A 25,857-nucleotide genomic window follows, 5' to 3' on the forward strand; every position below is an offset into this window, starting at 1 on the left:
GATGTTCTGGGACACTCAGCTGAAGGTGGAATAGCCTGGAGGTGTGCAGAGCCCCGGACAGAGTTTTGTCTGGTGTCGAGTGGGGTTGTAAGACCTGTTTCAGTAGCTGGAAGGGAAGGCAGTGTGCTGCTGGACCTGGCAGTTGGATACACTGCCGCTGCCACGTGTCGCCTTAGAATAACTGCTGAGCTCAACTTGCGTTTTTGTCCCCCTTTGCACCAAGTCACAGCACTCTGCCCTGTCTGGATGCTCCTTCCCAGATGCCCCAGTGGGGCAAGTGGGGCGCTCTGGTGGGAATGATCGACTCACGCTGAGCAGGGAAGCAAGTGAGGAGCCCAGCAGTAAAGCTGGTGAGCAAGTGAGGGCTCCCCAGGCCCCTGGAAGCCGTTTGCTACTGTCCCTGGCAGAGGCACCCAGGTTACTCTGCGCTGCCAGACCTGGCTGGCAGGCAGTGGTGCCTGTAATAGAGCCTTTCACTCCTGCTCTCTGTGGCATTTCTAACTCCCCCAGTACAAGTGTACGTTGCTACTGTTTTGCTTCAACTCTGCAGAGAGTTTGGCTGGGTGGAAGATGTGTAATGGGGTATTAAAAAATCCAGCAGAGTTCTTGGTGTGAAAGTGGGCGCCTGGAAGACCACGGTGAAGCAGGGACCATTAGGTGCTGGGAAAAGCCGCACTGCATCCCTGCCCTCCAGAGAAGGGAGCTCTCTGCCCTGGGAAGAAATCTGCCCTGCCCTCGCCATCCCTAGAGCTGCAGGCAGATCCCTTTTTGGACGGTTTTCCCAGGGAACAATACATGGGATCCTTTCATCCCTTTCCTAGCAGTGCCACCTCTCTACCTCCTTGTATGAGGCCCAGTGGGGTTTATTTTGCCAATGTTTTACCTAGTAAATTTGTAGAGAGAACTGATGCCAGCCATGCAAGGGGAACCTCAGAGGGAAAAACAGTGAGCTGGTTTGTTAAACTTGAGGTGCTCAGACGGTATGAGTTGGACTCTAAAATTTAAAACTATTGTTGTATTTTTATTTCTGTTCTGTTTTCTTCAGCTTTTTAAGTCTTTCTGAGCCACATCTCCTTCAGGGTATGCTCATGTATTTGCAGCTGTGATGGATAGGAATTGCTCATTTCTTTTCATAAATTTAAGCTGACACTTTTACCCCTCTAGAAACTAGGGTCTTCAGCAAAAAAAACCAAAACAACAGGTGCAGAAGGCAAGAATTGGCAATATGGCTGAATGCTGAGTATCGAACACTTGTCAAGCAATTCCAGCACATCTTTGCTTAGTGTCAGGACCTGAATGCAATACAAACACTTGTCTGTGGCTCAGGATTTAGAGGCTTTGGGAGGCACAGGTCTGTAGGTATCTGTTACATTAGTACGTGGAGGTGATGGATGAGTATGGATCTTCTTCTGTGCCATAGCCAAAAATGGTTTGTAACAAAACATAACAGTTATTACTGCCCAGCTGGCAGGGGCCGTTGGCAGCTACTGTCTCAAAAGTGCAGACAGGTCTCCATTTTCTTCTCTCTATTCACTGGGAAGTTTGGGATCTGGCTCAAATTCTGCCAGCAATTCTGTGCAAGAGCTGTCTAAGACCAGCCCCAGCCCTGCTTCTTGTTCTGCAACTTGGGATGTGCTGGAGCAGGCACATCAAATAGTTACGAAGGGTGTGAATAAGCCCTGGGAAAGAGCAAGCAGGCGGCTCGTTTTGTGTTTGTTTCCCTGTGTTTGTGTGAGTCACAGAGCTGGCAGTGGTCCTGCTTTCACCTCACAGAGAGCAGAATTAAGTGTGTAAGAGCCCACACTAATTTGCTGAAAATAGCTGAAAGCCAGGCTCTTAAGATAACTCACAAGAGATTGCAACTCCTCTATCTATTGATCCCTTTTCTCCCACTTTCAACTTAACAGCTTCTAAAAGACAGTAAACCGGGGAAAGAGCGTACATGCATACCCACGGTGTGTGGCTGCCTGCCCCAGCCCTTGCCTGGACGACGCACGTGGGACCTTGCAGGGTGCACATGAGTGACCACCGGGCAGCTGGTGGGATGGTGCGGAGGCAAACATCTGAAGCAAGAGAGAAGAGGTCAAAAAATTTTTCCCCTGTTGCCCTGGAGGCTGCAGGCATGCCATGCTGCTGTCAGGGCAGCAGAGGGGCTGGCTTTCCAGCTCTGCCCTGAGCAGTCAGGGGCCAAGTGGTTTACACCTGAGCTGGTACAAGTCTCTAGCAGTTGTGGCATGCCCCTGCCATTCCGCAGTGCAGGGGGCAAAATATCGGTTGAGTGCCTTGCAATGGTGCCAGCTCATAATTACATTTTTTGTTTCTGTTCTTAATCAAGAGTGATTTTAAATTTTATGTTCTCATCAAAGCTGCAGCTTCTGGAGCCAGCAGATGATGCTGTGAGAATTCCAGCTTTGTTTCTGAGCAGGGGAAGGAAGTTCAAAAAGGCAGTGTGGCAGCTTGTAGCCTGGGGGCAAAGGTAGCAATGAACTCAGTGTTCCTTCCGTGTTTCTGCAGGCCAAGTCCATACAGGAGCTCCTGTTACAGGTTTTGAACGCAAGGGTTGGCAGAGCAGCCTCTGATCTAGCTGGCATGTTGGGAGAAGCAGGAAGAGTGCTTCAACTTGCAAGGGATACAAAGCTTGCATGGTGGCTACGTATTCAGGTCAGCTCAGCTGGCTGAGCAGAAGGGAGAGAGGCTGCTGTCACTTAAGCCAGTGGTGGGGGGAATGCAGCTGTGGTTTGGGGGCTCACTGAGCCAGGGCTGTTTACGTGCTGAGCATCTCAAGTAGGCAAGAGAGCCAGCCATCTCCCAGCATTCGTCCTTCATGCAATCAAGCGATTGCTCTTTAGCAACACAGGCTCCCCTGAAGGCCAATTCCTGTATTTCTTCCCTGCCTTAAGCAGTCTTTGCTTCACTTGTTTCCACATTTGTTTCGTCTGTTACACAAACACTGGTCTCAGGCCTCTGAGCTGAAATACTGTGGGCTTTCAAAAGCATGACTGAATTGCAGAGGCTCTGGCTCCTTCCTCTCTGCTGCGTACCCAGCTCATCCTTGTTTGAGTGAGCAACAAAGTCAGGAAGCAAGCGAGTGTTGCTGTTCAATGCTTAAAACTCTTGTGTGTCTTCTGAATTGCCACAAATTTACTTTAAACTCTCCACTGGATCCAACAATTATTCCCTGGGGACTGTGCAAGCTTCGTGGCCATGTGGGGCTCTTGTTTGCCACTTCACTGGCTTGTTCTTGCTCCCCTGCTGTTTTGCAGGTGTGTGCCTGCCCTCAGGACCTTTATCGTCCTTGCTACCCTGACTTCCCCAAAGGAGAAGATTTCCTCCTGTGGTCTGTAAACTACCTGTTCATCCATCCGCCTTGCAACAAGCGATCTGCCCCTCACGCTGCTGGGGCTGGCAGACATGCTCTACATACCACCCCTTTCCTTTTAACTGGGATGGAATGGGAAAATGGATATGGAGATTCAGTTACCCATCCACCTCCCTGTTTTCCAGACTCCTGATTGAGCTGGGGGGGGTGGACAGATCGGGACAACACACAAGAACATGACAGGACACCCTGTGTCCGGCTTTGAAGCATCAGTGAACGTATGCCATATGGAGTGCTGTCCAGGGGTTATGTTCCAATACCTGGAAACCAGTTCTGGAGCTTGAAGTGGGCTCACTGGTGGGTTGCTCCTCGATGTTTTTCTTGAGCCAGCAAGAGAGGTATCCAGCAGTATCTCCCATAAGAGCCTCCAAACAGGGTTTCCAGGGTAGAGAGTGTTCTGGGGTACGCCTGCTAATGAGAGATATGTGTGTCATCCGTAAAGGTTTCTGCTGGCTTACAGCTAAGGTGTGGGTGTGACAATAGCTATTTCAATGCAGCTTCAGAAGTGTTTGTAGGAGACACCCAGCATCCCCTGAGAGCTGATTGCTGTTGCTTGGCACAGTGTTATAATGTGTGTGGTGGCAGCATTACTAACACATTGCTTGCGGTAGCTAGTTTGCTATTTCTGTAAAGTCAAAGGATATGTGGTTTTGTTCCTTTGATGTTCCCTCAATCCCAGATGTGTTACGCACTGCCAGATGTTCACAACTGTCTGTTAGAGCACACACATCTAAGGCTGCATTAAGTGCACGCACTAACCACTCTGGACTTGTTCCTTTGCTTGCCCATAACTCAGCAGGCACACGGACAGTTTGATGGATCTCAGTACTACCAGTGGAGTCATGCTGTAACCTCCTACCTACAGCATATTGCTCACTGCAGAAGGTCTGTATCTTGAATCTCTGAGGAGTCACGCTGACAAAATAGGAATAAAATTTCTTTGAGTAAGAAGCTAGTTTTGGCTTCCAAATGTCTCTGCTATTTAGGTACATTTTACATTTATTTAGTTCAGAAATTTTATACACTGGATTAAAACATGCAAATGCCACTTTACAAGAACACCCATTTGGTGTTATTTTTTTTTTCTTTTTCTTAATGGTGTCTTTCCCTCCCCCATCTCCCAGTAGACTGTCCATTTATTGTCCTGGAACAGCTCCAAAATTCCAGTCCTGCTCTTCAAATACATATTATGGATGTATGTGCATTCCTAGATGTCCCCCTTTGCATTGAATTTTGAATGCTCCTAGACTAATCTTGTATTCACTCTGTTCTGAGAATGAAAATAAATAAGGGAAACTGGTTAGTTGGGTATTGTTTTCACCTTTAGTCCCAGTCACTGGAGGGCTCTGTCCTTAAATTAAAAGTACCTTTGAATATAGGAACTGCTCCTCTGCCTGTGTGCAGGTGTGTGCTTGCTGTGAGTTTGCTTGCTTTTTGATGAAGAAATAGAAATTCTAAATTTTGAACTAAATTTACCTGCAATGATTCATTCAGAGCACTGCTCTTTTTGTAACTTATTAAAATGCATTAGCAATAAGTTCTTAACAGTGCTTCTATAAACAGCAATTGTTCTGCTTTGAAGCCATGTTGCACACTGTCTGCTCAGTTATGCTGCTGTGTAAAGTGGCATAAATAATCAAAGAGAAATGACACAAAAGGAGCCCTGTACTGATGGCTTGCACAAAATTCTGGCCTTTCCCTTCCGTTGTCACTAACTGGAAATCTGGCATTAAATAGGATTTGTAGACAGGTTTGGTGGCTGTCTTCTGGCTTATCCTCTTTTAAACTTGCATCTCACTCCCACCTCGTACATTGTATACTGCCAGAGGACTTCTGACATACACTGGATGTAAATTGTGTACCAAATCTGGTTTGATAGAAGAGAGCCTGGTACTGGAGGTCTCTTTCCGCTCGTAGCAATAATTGTGTCAGAGCTGGCTTCCTCTTCAGTGTAAATCTTCGCAGGTGACGGGGAAAGATGTCTGTACGCCTGTCTGTGGCTTCTTCCCGTGCCCATACTGCAGTGTGAGAACTATCGCCTTTTGTTTTGAACGGTCCTTTCTCTGCTCACAAACCCCACGGGCCTGCTGAGCTCTGCAGCCCAGGCTGATGCATTCGTGCCATCTGCTGTCAGAAGGGATGATTGCAGGTGCCGGTTTTGCTGAAGTTTTGGGATCTCATAAACAGGAGGACAAAGAACATGCCTACAGCAAGGGGGGTGTTTCCTGTCTTGTCGTTAAGGCGGCTGGGTAACTGGCAGTAAAGTCTGAAATAAGATTTCAAGCTCAATATTATGAACTAAAGAACCAGCAGCAAAGTAGAATGCCCTAAGCTTGGGAAAGCAAAGAGAAGTAGCATCGTGATTTCATAAGTCATCTTTCTGTGAAGGGGTAAAATGGTGCTTTTTCCTTAAACCCAATGTTCTGTGGAATATTTCTTGCTTAATTTCTGAGTATTCAGAATAGAATTTGGGTCAGGGGCAATTGTGGTGTAGCAATCAATTCTACAGGGTCCTCCTAGTGGCGCCCCTTCCTATAGGCAGAGAGTGCCAGTGACACATCGGAGCACAAGCAAATGTTGGCTCCTTGGGGGTCAGCATACGCCTGCCCTCCTCTGCGCTGTGTGTGTGCAAGGGCTGGCTGCCGGCTGAGTTCAGCTTGGAAGTGCCCCAAACCCCATTCAGCATGACACCTCCCACCCCTGGTGGGGAAGCAGATCTGAGAGGTCTTTTTGCCTGATGGCAACATTCCTCCTGGGGGGTTGTTTTGTGAGCCAGGGGGAGCAGAGCAGCATGTATTTAGGTAGAAGAGCTCACTGGGGCCCCAGTCATCCAAGGTAGGTGTACATAGGCACAAGCAGAACGACCCCAGCCAGAAAGGCAGCGCAGCTCAGTGTACGGCGCGTGCCACGGGACTGACTGGCTTCAGCTACAAATCAGTATTTCTCCATCTCTGCCAGCCCCTTCCCCAAGAGCAGCCAGGAACAAATAAGTAGGATTGTCCTCAGGTGTCTTCTGGGCACAAGCTGTACATCAGCTTTGTCTGACTGCAGGGACGAACATCCTTGTTGAAAGGCCAACTCACACCTTCATATTCCTGCTTCTACCTTGTGCGATTAGTCCTACAGACCGTGTTAACAAATTTAGGAGGTTTGTAATCTTTGTTTGTCTGTTAATCACAGGGTAGGGGGCCAGCTGTCAGTGGGAAACTAGTGAGGACAGTGTTAGTCGTTGCTTTCTGTGTAGCAGGACTGTATTCAATGGTGTTTATTCCTGTTGTGCTGGGAAGTGTTTTCATGCAAGGGATAGCAAGCCCTGCAGGAGCTGAGCATCCACAGGGAAATTTTACAAAGTGTTTTCACAGCAACATCGATAAAATGCAGGTGAGATTTCTAATTACTGAATTCATTTGAAAGGTCTGTATTCTCCATGTACCTCCCTCTTCTAAGCCTAACTTCTTTATCAGCACTTGTGAACAAAGCTTTTTAACATTTTTCATTATTGCTACAGATATATTAGGGAATTTGTATAATTAAAATTCAAGATTATGCACTGTGTAAGACAATAAAAAAGTAGTCAAATTTTTGAGAGAAACTTCAAATACAACAGACCTGCTAGGACAGCATCTACCAGTACACTGTGGTGTTCCATAAGGTGTGTTACCGGAGTAGTGTGAGGTTCTCTGTTAAATAAAGCAGAATGTAAAGAGGGCATTTCTAGTTCTCATGTTTTCAGGGGAAAGCTAAGTAAACTAACTAAACTTACTACGTTATTGGGTTGATTTTCAGAGGTAGCTGCCTTTCCTCTGGTCCTCCCTGCGAAAATACTCCCTGGAGAAAATGAAATCTGAGATACTGCTATGATTTCATGGCCTGTCTCTTAGTTCATGGATGTGTGAGTTGGGGCACTGCCTCCTAAAACTTGGGGGGATTGGTGGACAATCCTGCTCCCCTGAGCTTTTCGGAGTTATCAGGGTGAAGCAGCCCTGACAGGAGATGTGATTTGAGGAATAAGCTTTGATTGTCATCAGCTTTCCATTACAAGAGGACTCTGAGATCCTGCTCCATGAGGTCTTTTGCATAAGTTTCTGACAGTTCTCTGGACCCAAATCTTGCTTATGTCCATATTCCACTAGGTTTTTTAGATGAGAAAGGACACTGGGACTAGGCTACTGGAGTGAATGGCTTCCTGAAACATACTTTGTGAATTTTCTATTTGATCAGCAACAATTGTGCTTTCTCTTCTCTCCTTCACCTCACAATGTAAGTATCATCCTGATAAGCTGAGAAATCATTAGGCCTGCTCTAAATAAATGTGTGTGTGTGTGGCTCTGTTTCATGGCAAGTAAGCACAAGGAGGCTTTGCACAGATGTGGGGCTGGTCTCCTGGAACTTCTGAGTGAGCAGAGCAGGCAAAATGGGATGAGAGTCCTGTGCAAAGGGCCGTGAGTGCTTCATGCCTGAACTGTTACTAGCTTTTCAGCCCTGTTCCTGGTAAGAGAGAACTGCTCCAAAAATACAGCCCTCATCTCACTACAGTTGCTTACAGGGAATCAGCTGCATGTGAGCACTGCCAGCACCTGCCCCCGAGCTCCACCAGCTCCTCCTTACCACCAGGCAATTCTCACCTTACATGGGAAGGAGGGCAGCTGCAGTACCTGGATCGTGCAGGGCCACCTGGCTGTACGGCTTCTTACTGTTGCTTTCTTAAGATAATAGTGCCTTTTACCTTTGGAAGCCCTGCAGGGTGGTGGTGGCATTATACTCTGTGCCTTCACACAAGGTGGCCCAGGTTCTACTCTGCGGTAGCAGTGGTTGACTTTCCCTTTCTCTTTTACTGACATCGTTCCAGTTTCTGTGCTTCCTGGCTGCTGCCTGTGCTGCAGGGATAAGAGATCCTTGACAGCTGCTGGGGCCATGGGCTTGGTGCTCGATGGAGAGCAGATCCGCACAGTGCTTCCTGCCATGCGCTTTAGCAGATGACAGTGCTCAGCTGCATGTAAATGACTATAAAATCTGAGAATTTAGGGACTACAGTCCCTGTTGGAAGCTTCCGCTGGCTTTTGTGCAGCGTCAATATGATGTCTGCAAGATGAAGCTGGGGCAGGATGGTAGGAGCAGTGGGACATGGACAGGCAGGTTTGGAGGGCTTAGGTTTTCTTCTGTCTCGTGTGGGAAGGGTGGAGGAATGCTCTTGAGATGTCTGCCCAGTGTTCCCATTCACTTCAGTGGAGATACTCTTTCTGCTAGCAGAAAGTCTGGTCTGTAACTTCTGCCCCTGACAATGTGGACGAAGAGGAATTCTGCATGAATGTCAAATCTAATCAGCACTTTTCATACAGCTGATGCTGTACATGGGGCCGTAACAAATGTATTTCATATAGGTGACTTGACCTGGCTCTGTGTGGCTTTGGCAATGTTTTTGGTAGTGGATGGGAAGGTGGTTAGTATTGCAGGAAAGCTTGCTCTTAGCTTCTTGATCTCAGATGTATTGTATTCTTTAAGCCCTTTTGATTTCAGTGCTTTCTGACCAAGAGTCTGCATTCCTTGCCTCATTTTGCTAGTCCAATCCATGCTCATCTGCAAAGCCAGAGTAAAGTGGTAGTCTGGTTCTGTCACTGGGTGTCTCAGCGGTATTTGGCCTATCTGGCTTGGACATAGAATTTGTCAAAGGGGCCAGAGCTGTATGGAGTCCAATGAATTATGGGGGCTGGAGAGAGGATTTGCCTCACGTTGTCTTCCCCACCAGATGCCTCAGAAAGGCTTCTGAAGACACTTGCTGTCTTTCTGCACTCACAGAATGCATTTTCTCTGTGTTCAGCACTCTCTTGGGGCTTGGCTGGTTTCCTGGAGCCATCCTTCATTCCCCCTTTTTCTGACCGGTCCCATGGTGTAAAGCTACATAGATACAGTCATTGGTAGATGAAGAGAATGAAAGTGATTGAAGGGGATGCCATTCTGATTATGTCATTGACCCTGGGAGCCAAGTTTTACAGATTTTAAGGGAAAATCAAGAACATTAGATTGAATTCAGCTGTGGCTATCCATCAGCCCTTGGATAGGTGTTTGTTGCCATGTATACTCCACATGTAAGTTTTAGCTTTGCTGCACGATATAGTGAAGAATTTTTGAGTCAAGGACAAATCTCCCGCTGCTCTGCAGTGAAGTAGAGCTGTTATTACAGAATGAACAGGCACTGAGGATAGGCAGTGTTGATTCAAGCCCAGTTCATAAAGAAGAGTGCTGTGATTTGCTCTGGCTGTGACTTACCTTTGTAGAAAACAACTGTCCTACGGGAACAGAAAACAACCTGGTAGTTAAGCAGCTAAAGAGAGAATTTCCAGTGTGTTGGGTAACCGTAAGCAGGAGGCTCGGCAGAACAGCTCAAAGTGCCTTTATGATTGAGGCTCTTGTGTTATTTACAGAATGTGAGGGTGTGGTGGCATTCCTCTGGGCATAGCCCTCTGGCCAGCACCAGAGCATAAAGCGGTGTAGCAACTTAGCCATTTCAGTACAGGCAAACAGACACCAGATAGTAATAGAGAACAGAAAACCGTCCCAGAGGAGCCCAAAGTGCTTTTGCAACCTTGGAGTCAAGTTCTGCCCGATAGGTACACGTGCCCCTCTGGTTGACTTGGAGCGAGAGGAGAATGTGTTCCCGGGTCTGGAAGGGAACGGCTTTGCTCATCGCTGGAGGGCTGCCACGTGTCTTCTGCAAGAGGCACCTGGTGCTGACTAGTCAGATTGGGATGAGAGCTTGAGGGAGGCTGGGGACTTTTTTTTCCTGTGCAGCCTCCAAAACCTTCCCCTGTCCTACTTCCACAGTTCTTTTCCAGTGACATCAACACCCTTTGTAAAGTGGTGGGATTGGTGTTGGGTTCTTTGGGGGGAATATCCTGAAGGTGATATTAAATTCTAGGGAGGAGAAGGCCACTACATTGAGCAAACCAGCAGTGGAGTGGGGCTAATTTAGCAAGCAGGGCTGCAGAGGTATTTCCCAGAGGACTGGGACAGAAGACATCCATACAGAGGTCACCTTTCCATGTGACATGCAGTGTTGATCACCTTATTTCACATAGAGTGTAGCAATACTAGGGCCCACGCTAGCGCTGAGAAGGACAATTGGGTATATGAGGTTTAAATTGTCCTTTTCAACATGGAAGATGACTGACTAAGCCATATAAAATCTTGAATGATCTGTGGAAGGTGCCGTGGTTAGGTGAGTTTCTTCATTTTCTAGCAAGCCAGCAGAAGGAAATCCTTTTTGACACAACATGTGCTTTGTGCAACACAGTGCTGCAAGGCACTGACTATACAAAGAATATAAATGATTTAGAAAGCAGTGAGAGACATTCCCAGCAGATAAGTCCATTGGTGCTGTTAAAGGCAAAGGTGCAAATACTGCCTCTGGTTTGGGAAATCCCAAAGCCAGAGACTGCGTGAAGATTGGAGAAAGTTATTAAGCTGTACTTGCTCTTACGCTCTTCCCCTGCAAGCAGTCAGCAGCAGCAATCTGAGGCAGGGTGCTAGGGTAGATGAGCATGTTATGTACCACACCGAGGTTGTTAGGCTTTTGTAAAGAGCACAGTAACAGTGAAGTGACTAGGAAAACAAGGGCAGAGCAGATTCTTCTGCGAGGAGCTGCTCATTTGCACTCAAGAAGCTCAACCTGGTTTGTACCCACTGTTGTTACCTTGTAAACAGATCCAGGAGAGGAATCCTGGTGAGTCTCCTCCGTCTAACATCTTGCTCGGTACTTAGCAGTGTTCCGTAGGGGTGTGAGCAGAAATGGCCCATCTAGACCTTGTGTAGCCCTTGCCAAATGTGTACTCTCAGTCCCAGAGGGTGGAACTGATAAAGCAATCTGTCCCCTGGCAGATTTTATCTTTGGGATTGCAATTCTAGGGTAAATGGCATCTTGTGCCATTTCTAAAGGGAATTTTATGTGTTAAACACACTCAAAAATACGGACACCGTATGGACAGTGTTAAGCAGGGTGTAACAGCAAGCTGTTCTTGTAAGTATCCTTTCTGTAGCCTCTTCCTCTGTTCTGCTTGTCAGCTGCTCTCAGACCTCATCACCCATATTATTCAGACTCTAAAGCACCTCTTTCACTTCCACTTCATATTCTTTGTAGGCTTTCAGACACTCTTTTTAGTTGGGCTAATACGACTCTGGACTAAGTCCGTTGGATAAGCAAACAGGCAGGCTGGAAACCCAACCCAACATCAGTTTGGAGGGTGGCTCTTAAACTCTTCGCTATCCAAAGCAGAGATGCACAGTGATGCAGGAGCTCCCTGTGGAAGTGCTGGCTCCATCTCTTGAAGCAGTCTAGCCCTGCTGTGCTGGTCTCTGAGACCCGAGTACTTTATCCAAGCAGGTCACTACAATAACACCGCTGCTGGTTTTGGTGCCGTGGTGGGTTTGGGTGTTTGTGACAGCACCACCCTTCAATGTACAGGCACACCCTTTTGAGTCTGGGCCTTTTCCATTTTCATTCTGGTTGGGGTTTTTTTGCTTTTTACCCCTTGCAGCATGAAATACCCCTCTTCAATGGCATACAGGTTTTCAGCTGGCTGGGTGGCTTCTATTGGGGCACATGAGAACTGGAAAAAAACTGGGACACTACTTTTAAGATTGTTTTTGAAGAGGACTTTGGAGGAAGAAGCTGATTTCTTTTACAAGGGGGTGCTGACTCCCTGCAGTGTGTTCTGTCACCGTGTCACAAGATTTCTAAAAGGAGCAGAAGCAGTAGGACACTGGTGTATCAGTCTGCAAAGAGCATCTTCCTTCGGTCGCCTCCTGTATTTGACTAAACTGGTGTCAGAGGGTTCAGTCTCCCCACTCTGCTCCCACCCCCGCCTGCTTCCTCCAAGTCCTCTCAAAATGTGCTTTGTAACTCAAGACTCTCCTAAAGAGCTGACTCTTTCAGTTCTTCTGCATAACAAAAACTTGTACTGCTCATAAATAGATTTACAATTACCAAGGGTAACAGAAGAATCAGTGCAACCCAGCTGCATCAGAGCCGGCCTCCCATCCTGTCTTAAAGAAGCCCCTGAAATTCAACACACGTCACTGAGGCATAGCTGGGAGACCTCTGCAGGGGGATCTTTCCTTTGAACAACATTCCTACTCTGCAGGATCTGCTATTTGCTGCAGAATTGTCAAGGAACCGCAGAGTGCCTGTCTAGTGTCTTTACGAAAAATGAGAAAAGCTTTTTGGTTTTTAACTAGCCTGGGGTTTCATGTGTTTCTTATAGCAGTCAAGGGTAAGAATTGCCCAGCCAAAGTGGAGGATCCTAAGATTTATTGTGAGTTCTCTGCTAATAACGTCTGGTGTGTGGTTAGTGCCATCTGAGCAATTCCAAGCACTTTTCTGAGCATCCAGGAGGTCAAACTTCCTTAGCTTTCGGGGCTTACAGGAGCATAATGATTTTATGCAGAAGAAAAAAAAAAAAAAAGGCATGGCCAAGGTTATGCATTCAAACTGTGTAGACCTGGAAGGAAAAATCAAGAGCTCTGACTATGCTGGGTCCTGCGGAAGGATTAAGCAGCAGAAAGGAGAGAGGCAGTGGTGCATATGGGTGATTCCTAGCCTTCCCTATAGAAGAGATCACCTATATAAGGAAGATCCTTTCTACATGTCTTCTCCCTAGGCTGCCAGGGGGCATGGGGGGGGCATACACCTAGCATAGTGGGTTTTGGCCACCCTGGTGAAATGAATGGGCATGACCCCTGCCTTCAACAGCAGCTGTGTCAGCGCCTTCCAAACCCACGTGGGCTCAGCTTGTCTGAGATCCTGGGCTCAGGCTCTGTACCCCCACAAAGTGGTTAGTTTCCCAGTGATGCATTTCTGCATATCCCAGAAAACAGGCCTGGAGCTGGGGCATGCAGTGCCACAGGGCAAGCTTCCCTAAAGGGGCTCTGTGCTGCTTCTTGCTGGAAGTGCTGAAAAAATGAGGGCAAATCACATCTGTTGAATCAAAAGCAATTCCCAGCACTTCTGGTCTCCTCAGAGGTGTGATTCCTTCATGGAACCCCTCCAGAGAGCTTCTCTGTGTGGGAATTCACTTGTCCCTGGGCCTCAGATGAGTCTCAGATGATGGGGAGTTCAAACATACAGCCCTATTGATGTCAGTGGGGACTTTCTGATTTCTCTTATGAGGGGTATGTATCTATGTTTCTTCCCAGGTGCTAGGGGTGCAAAAGCAGCAGCATGATGCTCACTTTCATTCAATATGATTATGAAAAAATGTTGCTGAAGACAATAGTCAAGTCTGTGCAAGAGTGGCTGCAAATAACAGGAGACTTCTGCTAGAGCACAAGCTAATGGTTTGGAGAGGGCAGGGTTTGAATGCAAGGTCGGCTGATGATCAGTGCCAGAACACCACACCATTGCTATTGATCAAGGAAATGAGCATCCAGGCCTCTTGTTATGTGGAGATTAAGTTACCTGCAAAGTAAGAAGGAATAAAGAGAAGAAGATATCAATGAGAAATCCGGCTTGGGTGTTGGGTTTCTCTAGACAAAATCTCAATTTTAATTCTGCAGGCTTTCTCCTGGTACATGAGGGAGAGAGGAGCTGCGAGAAGGACACTTCTAGTTTTGTCGAGCTCTTTCCTTCCCTTCTGTCTACGTGCACGTGTTGAAGTGTGTGAAGAATCAGAGTGTCCCAGTTCTTCTGATCCTTCACAGAGGGTGCTCTGTCCCTAGGCTGAACCTACAGTGCTTTGGGTCTTTGAGCAGGGCTGGAGAGTACTCTGGCGTCTTCTGAACTCCGGTGTGGGGCTGAAGGGCAGGTACCAGGCGTTTTTATTCTGTGCTGCAGCTATTTTTAACAGCTGATGTTACACAGACTTGTACTTCTTCTCAAATCAGATTAGATGGCAAAATCAAGAGGTGAGCAGAGAAGCTCGGTAATGAGGAGCAGCAAACATCACCTTTACTTGCTGAGTTGCACTGCACGGCTGCCTGTGGGCTGGAGCCAGTCCCTTGTCATTAACCTGGGGTCTTTTTCTTCTGGAGAGAGGGGGCAAGCTCCTGGCTGTCTACCCTGTGGATAAGCTTGTGTGCATCATTTACACATGTCTGGGGATCATCATGCCCCTAAAGGTCTTTGGCAGCCTGGCCACAGTATCTTCATGGTTTAGTACCCTCTTGCTTACCTCCAGTGCTGGTGATGTAAAGAATACATTTGTGATCTTAAGAAGTTGCAGATGGTCTGTGAGGGACCACATGAGCTTTCTGAGCCAACTTGCAAACCCTTCCTGACACGGGAAGCCTGCAAAGACAAGGATGTTACAGTAACTCATGGTCCCAGCAGCTTACAGGGAGCCTTGCAGGCTCTGCAGGAGGAGTGAGTGATACAGGGGTCAAGGAAAGAAGTCAAGGCAGCGCACTGTGTGGACCGTCTCCTCCCCAGCAGGCTGATGTGGAACATTGGTAAAGCTACTGCAGATGCTGGGGTCTAAGTTGGAGAAGAGGAGCAGTGCAGAGCTAGTGCCTAGATCTGGCTTGGCTCCCAGAAGCACTCCCATGATATGCTTCTGCTGCATGCACGGTTCTGCAAATCCTCTTTCATGGAGCCTTTCTGAGCACCTCTCTGCTCTTTTGACCTCTCTCTAGTTCCCGTGCAGCAAAAAGTCTCTCAATGCAGTGACCGTCTTTGCTTACATTTCCTTTTGATGGCAATGGTTGCTTATCTAAGGGATCAGGAAGGAAGGCTTCAAGAAGGAAGCAAAAATTAGGAAATGCCTGTGTTAGAAATAAGTTTTTGTGTGATTTTTTTGTTGTGGTCAGTTTTTTCAAAGACAAGTCTGTGTGTTCCTCCTTATTTACACAAAGCTGGTCATGAAATAGCAGCAGATCCCAGCATGCACTGCAGTGGTCATGAAATCAGTTCATCTGAAATTCTGTAATGGATGAAGAGCATCTCTGCATTGCTTTTTTTTAAATGGGAAGAACAATCTCTGCGTCATGTGCATCAGCATCCCACTTCATTCAGGAATGTATCCTAAATGTAGGTGTTACGTAAAAGTAAAATCTCTTTTCTCTGTCTTTATTCTCCTTGTATCACAGTGCTTGGAGTAGAAATAAATCCTATTTTCCTGTCACTGAATGAACAACAATGCAATGAAGTTCTCTCTGTAGAACTCATTTGCTCACCTGTGTTACTCTGAACTAACCAGCAAGCTTGGCCTAGAGGTGCTGCTCCTAATTCTAACATTCCTTGCTTTTCTCATGCTTGTGCACGCTTACCTGTTGCAATGCCAGATTGTATAGCTTTGGAAGGCCTTACTGCTTACACAGCTAGGAAAACAGAACTCCTTTAAAGTGCTTTAAGCAAAAGTGGTAACTGAACATCAGTCTCTTTACTTAGCAAAATACCAGCTTGCTAAGCAAACTTTTCAAAAGAATGTGTCACACAAGGGACTCCTGCAAATTATGTGTTTTGCCTGGTAGCAGCAAGAGACTTCTTAAAGATCAGTGAACCTTCTTTGATGCTATGAGAGCTGGTCCTTCAGCTAAAATACATTTTTTTGTGTTTGACGCTACAGGTTCTGGGTTTGGTCTTTGCTGACAGCTCCACAGGCCTTCTACAAATTTCATAAGGTTAATCGTAACCCCTATTCCCTCCTCCTCCCAGGTGGTCCTGGTCCTGAGATGGAAAGAAGAGAACTCAAATGGCCCACTGGTGCTATTATCTTAAGTACTTGGCTCAAGTACCAGACTTGATATTCCTTGGGTTTGCACTTACATGTTTGCTGAGCTGGAGTGCCTGCTTCTTCTCTCAGATTGCATTTGGGCTGTTGAAACTTGGGATGAAAGCTTTGTGCCAGAGTAGTGTATGCTGTACGATGTTGGCTAATGGGATTCATTGAAATCCCTTCACATTTCAAATAGTTTTATAAATAAGGGGGGCAGTTGGAACACATTGCAAACCCCTAAAGCCTTAGTGAATGCTGAATTTGGCTATCTCAACTATTTATAGAACACTCTATGCCTATTCTAAATATATTTTCCTCAAGGGGACCTCATCTCAACGCCCTGCTCCACAGCTTAAATTGGATCAGCAATGCTGCTCTCATCTGTTAGCAAAAATACCTTCTCTAGCTCTGTGGCAGATCTGCCGGTGTTGCTGGTCCAGGCCTTTAAGGGGAAAGTCTTTGCCAGGCAGAGCTCAAGGGTTTGGATTTAAACTCTTCAGCCAGCCAGGTAGAGAGACAATGATGATCTATTGGATCATTTCCTGTAGCCATTGCCTGATTATTTTTCAATATTCCTCATCTGCTGGTCGGTCTAGAGTTCTGGAGAGGGAAAAATCAAGTGATTGGCAGTGTAGAGCACCTTTCCCTTTCAGGTGTCTTCAGCCCTGCAAATTAGGCTTAATGACGAACACAGAAAATATTTTCTTTCTAGAGGAAGCATAAAGAATGTTCGGTGGGCAGAAGGCATTTCCTATTGGAAGGATGCTTGAAAGTTGTGTTCTCTTTTTCTTTCTCTGCTATAGGGAAGAGAAGTGTCTCTTCTGTGGGAGTACCTACATGACAGTGCTTGGAGAGCTGTGCCTCTGACTCTATGGGATGGTTCTTCCTGAAGCATTTTGTAACCACCAGGAGCAGAAGCCTCTTTGCTTCCTGGCATTTTGTAACCCCTCTGGCAGCAGAGCAGGCTGTGCAGGCTTTGTCCAGTGCTATACCATCTTACAGCACTCCTGCCTTCACTAGTGAAGTTAGTATAGCACTAACATTGCAGGAGTGGCTGCTGCTGTTATCTGGATTTGGAGGTTGATCAGACATGTTCACTGTTATTTTCCAGGCAGATGAGCATGGGGCATTTAGAAGACAGGGCTGGAGTCCCATTTGCTGTTGATTGAACAGGGTCAGACTGTCAACTCTACTGCTCCTATGTAACGACAGAGGATCTCTTCAGGCTTACGTAGAGCAATTCATCCAACGTAGATTCTGTGGTGGAGAATCTCTACCTTTTAGAAAAATCGTGTTTTCTTTTCCAGTCAAAAGCTCTGGCTGTACCACAGGATAGAAGTTTTGGTGCGAAGAGCACACTGCACAACTTCACAGGACATTTTTCATCCTTCAAGTTTTAAAATACTTTAAAAAAATACATCCTTTATTGAACTCTGTAGATTAGAACAGTTTCTTCTGTAGGATAGTTACATTCTGTCTGCCTCTCTCAAGAACGTCTGCAGATCTGCATGGCAGATGCTGCAGATCACAGTCCTAAGTGGAAAATTTTGGGTCAATGTAGAAGCAGGATGGGCCATCAGGGCTTTACATACCCTGAATAGCTGTGCTGCCCCACAGTAAGTGTCAGTACTGACTTGTATGCTCAGAAAAGCAACTGCGCCCTGTCCCTATGATGTGATTGACCCAAACTCTACTTCATGGGTCTTGGACTCAGCAACTGGGGTGTAAAACACCGAGGCTGCTTGCACTGGTTCAAGGAGAGGATTTAGAAGCAGTGTGCCAATAGTGTCTCCAGAAGTCCTGTCAATTTAGGTATCCATTAGAAATGTTCTTCTGGGTGCAGCGGAGCAGTGACTGCCACTTACTTGGCCTCAGGGATAGAGAAGCCTGTGCAAGGCTTTGCCACTCCATGGATCAGGGTAACGTAGCTCACTGCGTACCTACACCTCAGAAAATGTTTTTGGGGTTGACAGAAACTTTTCTTGATTATGCATGTGGCAAGATTACAGAATGTGATTAGCTCAGACTTAGCAGGACAAGTTTCTTAGCACTCCTCTGGAGCAGTTTCCTTCTCTTGCAGCCTCTAGAGCTGCATGAAGTGGAAGGGGTTATGTCATTGCCCTGCCTGGCAGGAAAATCATCCTAGCTCAGTGCAGCAAAACGGACTGGGTCCAGTGCTCTTGGAAGCAATGAAACAGGTAAAGTGAATTTAACAAGGAATTTCACATGGGGCATTGCACAGTTACCCTGAATATTGCCCCATGGTGCATTCCCTTTCACATACAGGCCTCTTCCTACAGTCTCCTTGGCTCTCCCAAGGAATCAGAATCAGCATAGGTTTAGATTTTGCTCTAGTCATGGCCTACCTGTGTGTATGCAGAGAGCATTTCCTTGTCCCTGTCCTAGCATGCAGGAAAGGACAGGTGAGCCTCCTCAAAAGCACTGCAACGCCACTCAGCCTAGTGCAGCACTCGGCACCTTGGGGTGCTTCTGCTGCACTCTGCCAGGGAGACCCACTCAGCTCAGGCAGTATTCCCCAGGGATGCATTAACTCAGGAAAGGCTCAGCAGTACCTGGGGCTTGGCCAGGATGGGTGCTCAGACTCTAGTGCTGATCATTTGTATTAATGTTTCAGTAAAAACCCACTCCTAATGTGTCTGTCTGTGCTTCCTGGGCTGACAGAGTGATAGGCAGCTTTCTGCCTCACCTCGTCATGCCTCTGGCTAGTTATTCCCACTGATGTCTCTCTTAAATCTGGCTTCATTGTCATGGAAGGTCTTAATTTGACCACTCTTGATATAAGCAAACTAGAGTGAACTATAGTGCTTTTCGAAACAAAAAATAGTACGTTTGTGCTTGTAAGAAATAACAATATATCCCTTTTGCAGTGCTTATAAGAGAATCGGTGTCTCCCTTCAAAGTCACTGGCTTTAGTTCCTTTGTGGCCTAAGTGTGTTGCCTGAACTGGGGCTGGGAAGGAATCAAGAGTGTTTAACCACAGGATTAGCACCAGGAATGAAACAGCGCAGATAGCAGAAGCAAACTATGGAGCAGTCGAAGTGCAGACCTCAATTTTAATCCTAATTTGAACATTGAGGTGCTAATACCTCAGCTACTGCATGGAGTCTCTTCTCAGTCTGCTGTTCGTGTTCTGTGAACAGAGTATGGCGGTATTTATAGAATGCAGTGAGAAACTGGCTTTGCACAACTGGTGTGGGTAGTGCAGGTGAGGGGAAGTGTCTGGTTTCGGTGTTGAAAATAGAAATCTGTCTGCATGTCATGCTTTAGTGGTGGACTTGGCAGTGTTAGGTTTATGGTTGGACTTGATGATCTTAAAGGTCTTTTCCAACCTAAATGATTCTGTATTTCTATGATTCTATGTATGTGCTCTGGGGAGCTGATCAGGTATTTTGTGGCATGATACCGTCATTACAGCTTGAGGAACCAATTTCAGAGCTGGCTTCTGTTACTGCCTGATAGAGTCAAATAATCATAGAACAGTTTGGGTTGGAAGGGACCTTTAAAGGTCATCTAGTCCAATCCTCCTGCAATGAGCAGGGATATGATAGTTTAACCTGTCTGCATTCCACTGTAAGAGAAGGACGTATTGCCTTTGTTCATCAGTAAATCTGAAGCAAATAGTAAAATCGGGCCTGCTTGAACTATCATTTGTAGCTGTTCATTCAGTTACACACAAATCAACCCCCTGATGGTGGCCCAGCTTTTTTCTTACACCAGAGAGAAAATAAGAGCGGTGAGTCAAATAATAATCTCATTTCTTTTTGAAGCATTTGGATACCATGGAAATAAGCAACGATATGGTGAAAAACTGGTTTAGAAGGTGTTTAAGAAGTTAAAGTTAGTCCTGAAAGTAGCTTTGCTGTGTTTTACCAGAGGCTTCTGCTTTTTTCCATTGTCCCCAGTATGATGTTTAGGATGGACTTCACCCATTCCCAGGAATGCAGGGAAGGCCCTGCCCTGAGTCAGGTGGGACTAAAGGTTGGCTGGGTGCTGGGTCTGAGGTACATCTGTGCTGTGTCACACAAACTGTGATGGATAACTCTGGCCGCTTTTATTCCTGCTGGGTATGGGGTGGGGTTAAATCCTGTATCCCAGATCTGTTTGCCTTCTCTTGAAAGGACTTCTCTTTCTCTCCTTTGCAGGCATGGTTCAGAAGCTTGACCAGAAGCTGCCTGTAGCCAACGAGTACCTGCTGCTTTCAGGCGGTGTGCGGGAAGGTGTGGTGGACATTGATCTTGATGAGCTGAATGTTTATGCACGAGGCACAGACTATGACATGGACTTCACCCTGCTTGTGCCCGCGCTGAAGCTGCATGACCGCAACCAACCGGTCACGCTGGACATGCGCCACTCAGCTTTGTGCCACTCCTGGCTGAGCCTGCGTCTGTTTGACGAAGGAACTATCAGCAAATGGAAGGACTGCTGCACAATCGTGGACCATATCAATGGAGCTACCAATTATTTCTTCTCTCCAACAAAAGTCGCAGACTGGTTCTATGACTCCATTAGCATTGTCCTCTCCGAGATCCAGAAAAAGCCCCAGCGAGGGATGCCAAAGGTGGAGAAGGTAGAAAAGAATGGGACTATCATATCCATCATTTTGGGAGTGGGCAGCAGCCGCATGCTGTATGACATTGTCCCTGTGGTGTCCTTCAAAGGTTGGCCAGCTGTGGCCCAGAGCTGGCTGATGGAGAACCACTTCTGGGATGGGAAGATCACAGAGGAGGAAGTAATAAGTGGGTTTTACTTAGTGCCTGCATGTTCCTACAAGGGGAAGAAGGACAATGAATGGAGGCTGTCATTTGCCAGAAGTGAAGTGCAGCTGAAAAAGTGCATCTCCAGCAGCCTCATGCAAGCCTATCAGGCCTGCAAAGCTATCATTATCAAGTTGCTGTCCCGCCCCAAAGCCATTAGTCCATATCACTTGCGGAGCATGATGCTGTGGGCTTGTGACAGGCTACCAGCCAACTACTTGGCCCAGGAGGATTACGCAGCCCATTTTCTCTTGGGTCTCATTGATGATCTCCAGCACTGCTTGGTCAACAAGATGTGCCCAAACTATTTCATCCCCCAGTGCAATATGCTGGAGCACCTCTCCGAAGAAACCGTTATGCTGCACGCGCGGAAGCTGTCCTCAGTCCGCTCAGACCCTGCCGAACACCTTCGAACTGCCATTGAACATGTCAAAGCAGCCAACCGGCTAACACTCGAGCTCCAGCGGCGGGGCAGCACCACCAGCATCCCCTCCCCGCAGTCAGACGGAGGGGACACCAACCAGCCTGATGACCGATTAGCCAAAAAGTTGCAACAGCTAGTGACTGAGAACCCTGGGAAGTCCATCTCCGTCTTCATTAACCCAGATGATGTCACAAGGCCCCACTTCAGAATCGATGATAAATTTTTCTGAGCTTTCAGCAGTGTTTCTTGGGATTTTTTTCTTTTGTTTCATTTTTTAAAAACTCTTTCAGTGTGCAGGTTTTTTTGTTTGGTTTTCCTTGATGACTTAGTCTCTTGTTTTTTACATATCCAGCGTAGATTGGATCTGTTGAGAACAATCTGAATAAATTATAATTCCTGGTTCTGCAGGACAGTGCAGATTTTGAAACAGTATATTACTATTTCATATGCTGCTTTGATTTTTTTTGCCCACCCAGCCCCATTGTCTGTGAGTAGTTTCTAAAGGAGAACATGCACCGAAAACACACATGCCACGGTGTAATGTAGATTTTTTTCAAGCTTCCATAATTTATGTACATTGTCGGGCCTGGGGAAGGGACAACTCACCTTCCATTGCTTCAGAAATTCTCTTCTTTTTCCATGAGCTTCCATCACCCTAAAGAAATGAGGAGAGACTCTGGGTTGGAAAGCAGTACCGGTAACTTGATGAGGCCAAATCTACTGGGCTGAAGCCCAGCTCATCTGTTCTTCACACTTCTCACACTAGGGGAGAAAGTTGACTTTAAAGATGATGATGCATCTTTTGGGGGAAAGAGTTGTTTCTGTTTTGATCTACTTTTTGAATGTAATTGTTCATAATTGGACCTTGTGCAGTCCAGAGGGTTGTTTCTGCTGCTTTTCCATGCGGAATAAGGTTATGGAATGTTAGTTTTAGTGTGTGTAATTATTCAAAGCCTTATTTAAATTCTATTAAAGAACATACCATTATAAATGTTAATTGCACTAATGAAATCTCTGCCATTACCTCAGTCCCACTGTTTGTGTTTCTTTCATGAATTAGCATCTGTTATTAGGTCTCAGTATTGCAGATCGCTTGAGGCCCCTCAGGTCTCATGGTTTCGGGTGATTTCTTGATTGTCTTTTGTAAAAGGCTCTTCCTTATTAGCCCTGTTATGTGTGAGAAGTCAGATTTTTGCATTGGCATATTTCTTTGGATGCGTATTGTGTGTTGCAGTGCATATTGCATTAATATGTATTGCATGTTGTTGAAACAGGTTTACCATTAGATAAGGATGTAATGCTAAAGCAGTGGTATGTGCAAAGTGAATCAGCCAGACCTCGAGCCAAGGAGCTACCTTGCTTCTGTAATGCATGTATTAGGCCTGATCCTCGATGGCAGTTACCATTCCCTTGACTCCTGTGGACTTTCTGACTTACCCTGGGACATATGAGATCTTACTTTGGTCTCATGTTTGCAAAAGTTGTGTTTGTATGTAAACTTGTGGTGCAACAGTAGCCTTGAAAAACACATACGCTTTCCTTTTGTGTGTAGGATAAGATGTATGGTAACAAGGGTTAGTCTGAGCCAAAAATAATTCCAAGAGTTCAAGGATAGTGACTTTTTGTGGCTGGCTGGCCAGTGACTGATATTTAGGCCTTAAATCAGCAATTTGGGCTTACTGATTATCCCAGAGAAGCTGTTCCGATCCAAACTTGATGCATGTGTTAAAATGTGATTATTAGAGCAGGTTGAAGTATTTTTTAAATATTTGACAGACAAATGAGGTGCATATCTAGCAAATTCTAACAGATAAAAATTGTGTATGAAAGATGTGTCACTTTTTTTAGCCCAGCCTTTCTGGTAAAAGAAAACCCACAGGCTGGTGGAGCAACACACCAGCAGCTTTGGAAACTGCTTTATTAGATGACAGGGTGGTTTTGATACCTAATCTGGTGCCCAAGTCATGTCTTAAAATGAAACTTTGGCTCCTCCATCTCTTGGGCATATTTGAAAACTTCACCACACTGCTGTAGCCAAGATGTTCACGTTTACCTGTATTTACTGGTACACACTTCCGTGAGCCTGAAGAAGCTCTCAGAAGTTGCTGACTAGACGGAGTGGATGAGGATTTAACTTTAAAGCACAATTGGCTAGTGATCATGAGCCCTGGTGCAGCTGCGGTTACAGTCCGGGGAAGGACATATATTGACTTCAGCAGAAGCAGAACTGGGTCCTACCAGTGTGGCTATTGCCAAAGATGAGTCTCCATTTAAACTCGTGTAACCTGCCGCGGGAGGCAGGAGAACCAACGGGGAAACCTTTCCAGAAGTGCTTGGAAAATGCAGATTCATTGAAATGGTCTTTTCCCCAGTCTCCAGGACTTCTGCCTGTTGGAAAAAGAATTTGGGCTGCAGGATGAAGTTTCTCATCACCACATGAGAGAGATCTGCTCAGCATAAAGCAGCAGTAGCCTGGCAGGCAGAGTACTTTCCTGGGAGTCTCAGTGTCCATGCCGGTGCTCCTGAGTTATGCAGAAACACAGCCTTCCTCATGCCAGTTCAGCGTCCCAATGACCAGCAGTTTGGCTAGCCCATGTCAAGCTGTGGTGTGTGCTCCTTTTTTTGGTTTTAATTAAAAAACATTTTGAAAAGTATCCATCTTGTTCTTCCTGCATTTTCAGGAAACTGTGGGTGTGTTGGTTGGTGGTTTGGGGATTTTTTGTGGGGATGAGGTGGCTTGGCTTTTTACTGGACTGGAAAGCAATTTCCCAGGTAGGTCTGAGAGAACATTATATCCTCTGTCTGGACCATCTGTCTTTCAAGGAGGCAGAATCTTAATCTCCAGTAGATTTTGAATCTTAGGCTAGTATTTGCTCCTTATCACATACTATGGCTTAACTTAATAAAGCAGGTTGCCAGCCAGAGAGGTGATGTGTGCTTTGTATATTGGAGAACACTGAAGGTTCTATTTTCCTCCTCTCCCATTGTCCCCTCTTGCCTTTGAGTATATACCGGGACAGACTTGCAAAATGCATAGATCTCTGTGTGAGATTTCAAAGTAGTGAGTGGGTTTATACACTTGAAACCTGCAAGTTTCAAGAGGATTGCAGTTCTTTTCCTATTGGGGAGTTCTTTAAAGTCTTCACACAAGACTTTAGACAGAGCACCCAACCCCATGGGGTTAGAGACTTGGCCAATCTGACTGACACTGGAGTAAGAGGGGATTTGCTTTAAACTAGCAATGTAGTCATCTTCCCCACTGATATCAAGAGGACAAGGCAGCGCTGTAAGCCCATGTCTCAGTGGGAGCTGCAGTTCTGCACCCGCTGCTGTGGGAGCTAAGATTTTTAAATTTTTATTTTATTTTATTTTTATTTTGCCCATTAGCTGCCTTCCTGCTGGCTTCTCCCTGTTGGTGAGCGATGTTGCAAAGGGACTGAGACAATAGGGGCTGGCTGCACGTGTAAGAATGTAGGAGGTCTCCTTTATGTGTCTGCATGTTACTGCCTCCTACACTGTTAAAAGGGAGGGGAGTCCCCACCAAGAGGGTCTGGCCTTGAGGCATCAGAAAGGTGGGGAGGAGGAAAAGTGCCCCTCAGAGGCTCCACTTCCATGTCTCAGTGTGAGCCTCCTTGGGCATCCTGGCTCTGGTCCTGCTCTTGGGACAAGCTTTTGCCTTTACTCTTTCAATAGGGCTTCTGGCCAGTAGCACAAGGGGAGGAGCAACTGATTTGACTGGTTCCAGTTGTCACTTCTTCTGGGAGACCCTGAAGAACCTGTCACTTCAGGGGGATGCCTGAGCTGCTACAGAGCTGACAAAGCCACCAGCCAGTGGGGCATTACTCTGTGCTGCGTTGGAGGGAGTACTCAAACTACAGCAGAAGGGAACAACAGCCCAAGCGCTCTGTGAAAGCCTGCAGTCTCTGCTCCTTCAAGCATCTTATGTGAAGCCTCAAACGCTTCTGGTTGGCTGTGATAAATCAGTTTCTCCATGTTTTTGAATACCCTAGCCTGGAGAAATGTTGGTGCTCTAACCAGAAAACTATAACTGAGCATCAGAGTCACTCCTTGCAGGAGATAAAGTCCTGCTGGTATTTTGCTTAAACCATCCACTGACCAAAGAGATGTTTTTTAATGGTCTGTCTTTTCCGTTGTCCTTCTGTCACTGTGAGAAATAACTCTAATTTTGATCTATGGTTGTTCTGAACTTCACAGGGACATCCAAGCTCTCTGCCTTTCCATTTTTTGGTCTTCTCATGGAAGGTATACTATGCTGGGAAACAGGCTTATGTCTGCTACAATTGACAGGTCAGTGACTGAAAGACACTGAAAGACAGCACTTACTCTTGACGTGAGATGTGCCCTCAGCTCAATTTCTGTTGGGCTGTGTTGTGGGCCATATGAGATAATCCGAAAACTCTGTCTGTAGGCACTGTGCTCTAAAACAAGCAGAGTGTGGCTGGCATCACTCAAGATGCTGTCCTGGTGCCAGGCATCCACGAGTAGCTAGAAGTCTCCAATCAATTGCTTAAATTTTTTTGGGAATACAGGGAGAAATGACTTCTTAAAAGCCTT

The 25,857-nt window shown here is 46.3% G+C and overlaps 1 protein-coding gene across 1 annotated transcript in view; it reads left to right on the forward strand.

Moving 5' to 3' along the window:
- MB21D2 (Mab-21 domain containing 2) overlaps positions 1-23,936 on the forward strand; it is a 63,362-nt gene extending 39,426 nt beyond the window's left edge. Inside the window, exon 2 of the mRNA XM_040613662.1 lies at positions 20,247-23,936. Coding sequence (XP_040469596.1) covers positions 20,247-21,511 — 1,265 coding nt within the window. The 3' untranslated portion in view covers positions 21,512-23,936. The remainder of the gene's footprint in view (positions 1-20,246) is intronic.
- Positions 23,937-25,857: the final 1,921 nt, after the last annotated feature.

Source organism: Falco naumanni, chromosome 13 (genome assembly GCF_017639655.2).
Source record: "Falco naumanni isolate bFalNau1 chromosome 13, bFalNau1.pat, whole genome shotgun sequence".
In the NCBI taxonomy this organism is placed as follows: Eukaryota; Metazoa; Chordata; class Aves; order Falconiformes; family Falconidae; genus Falco; species Falco naumanni.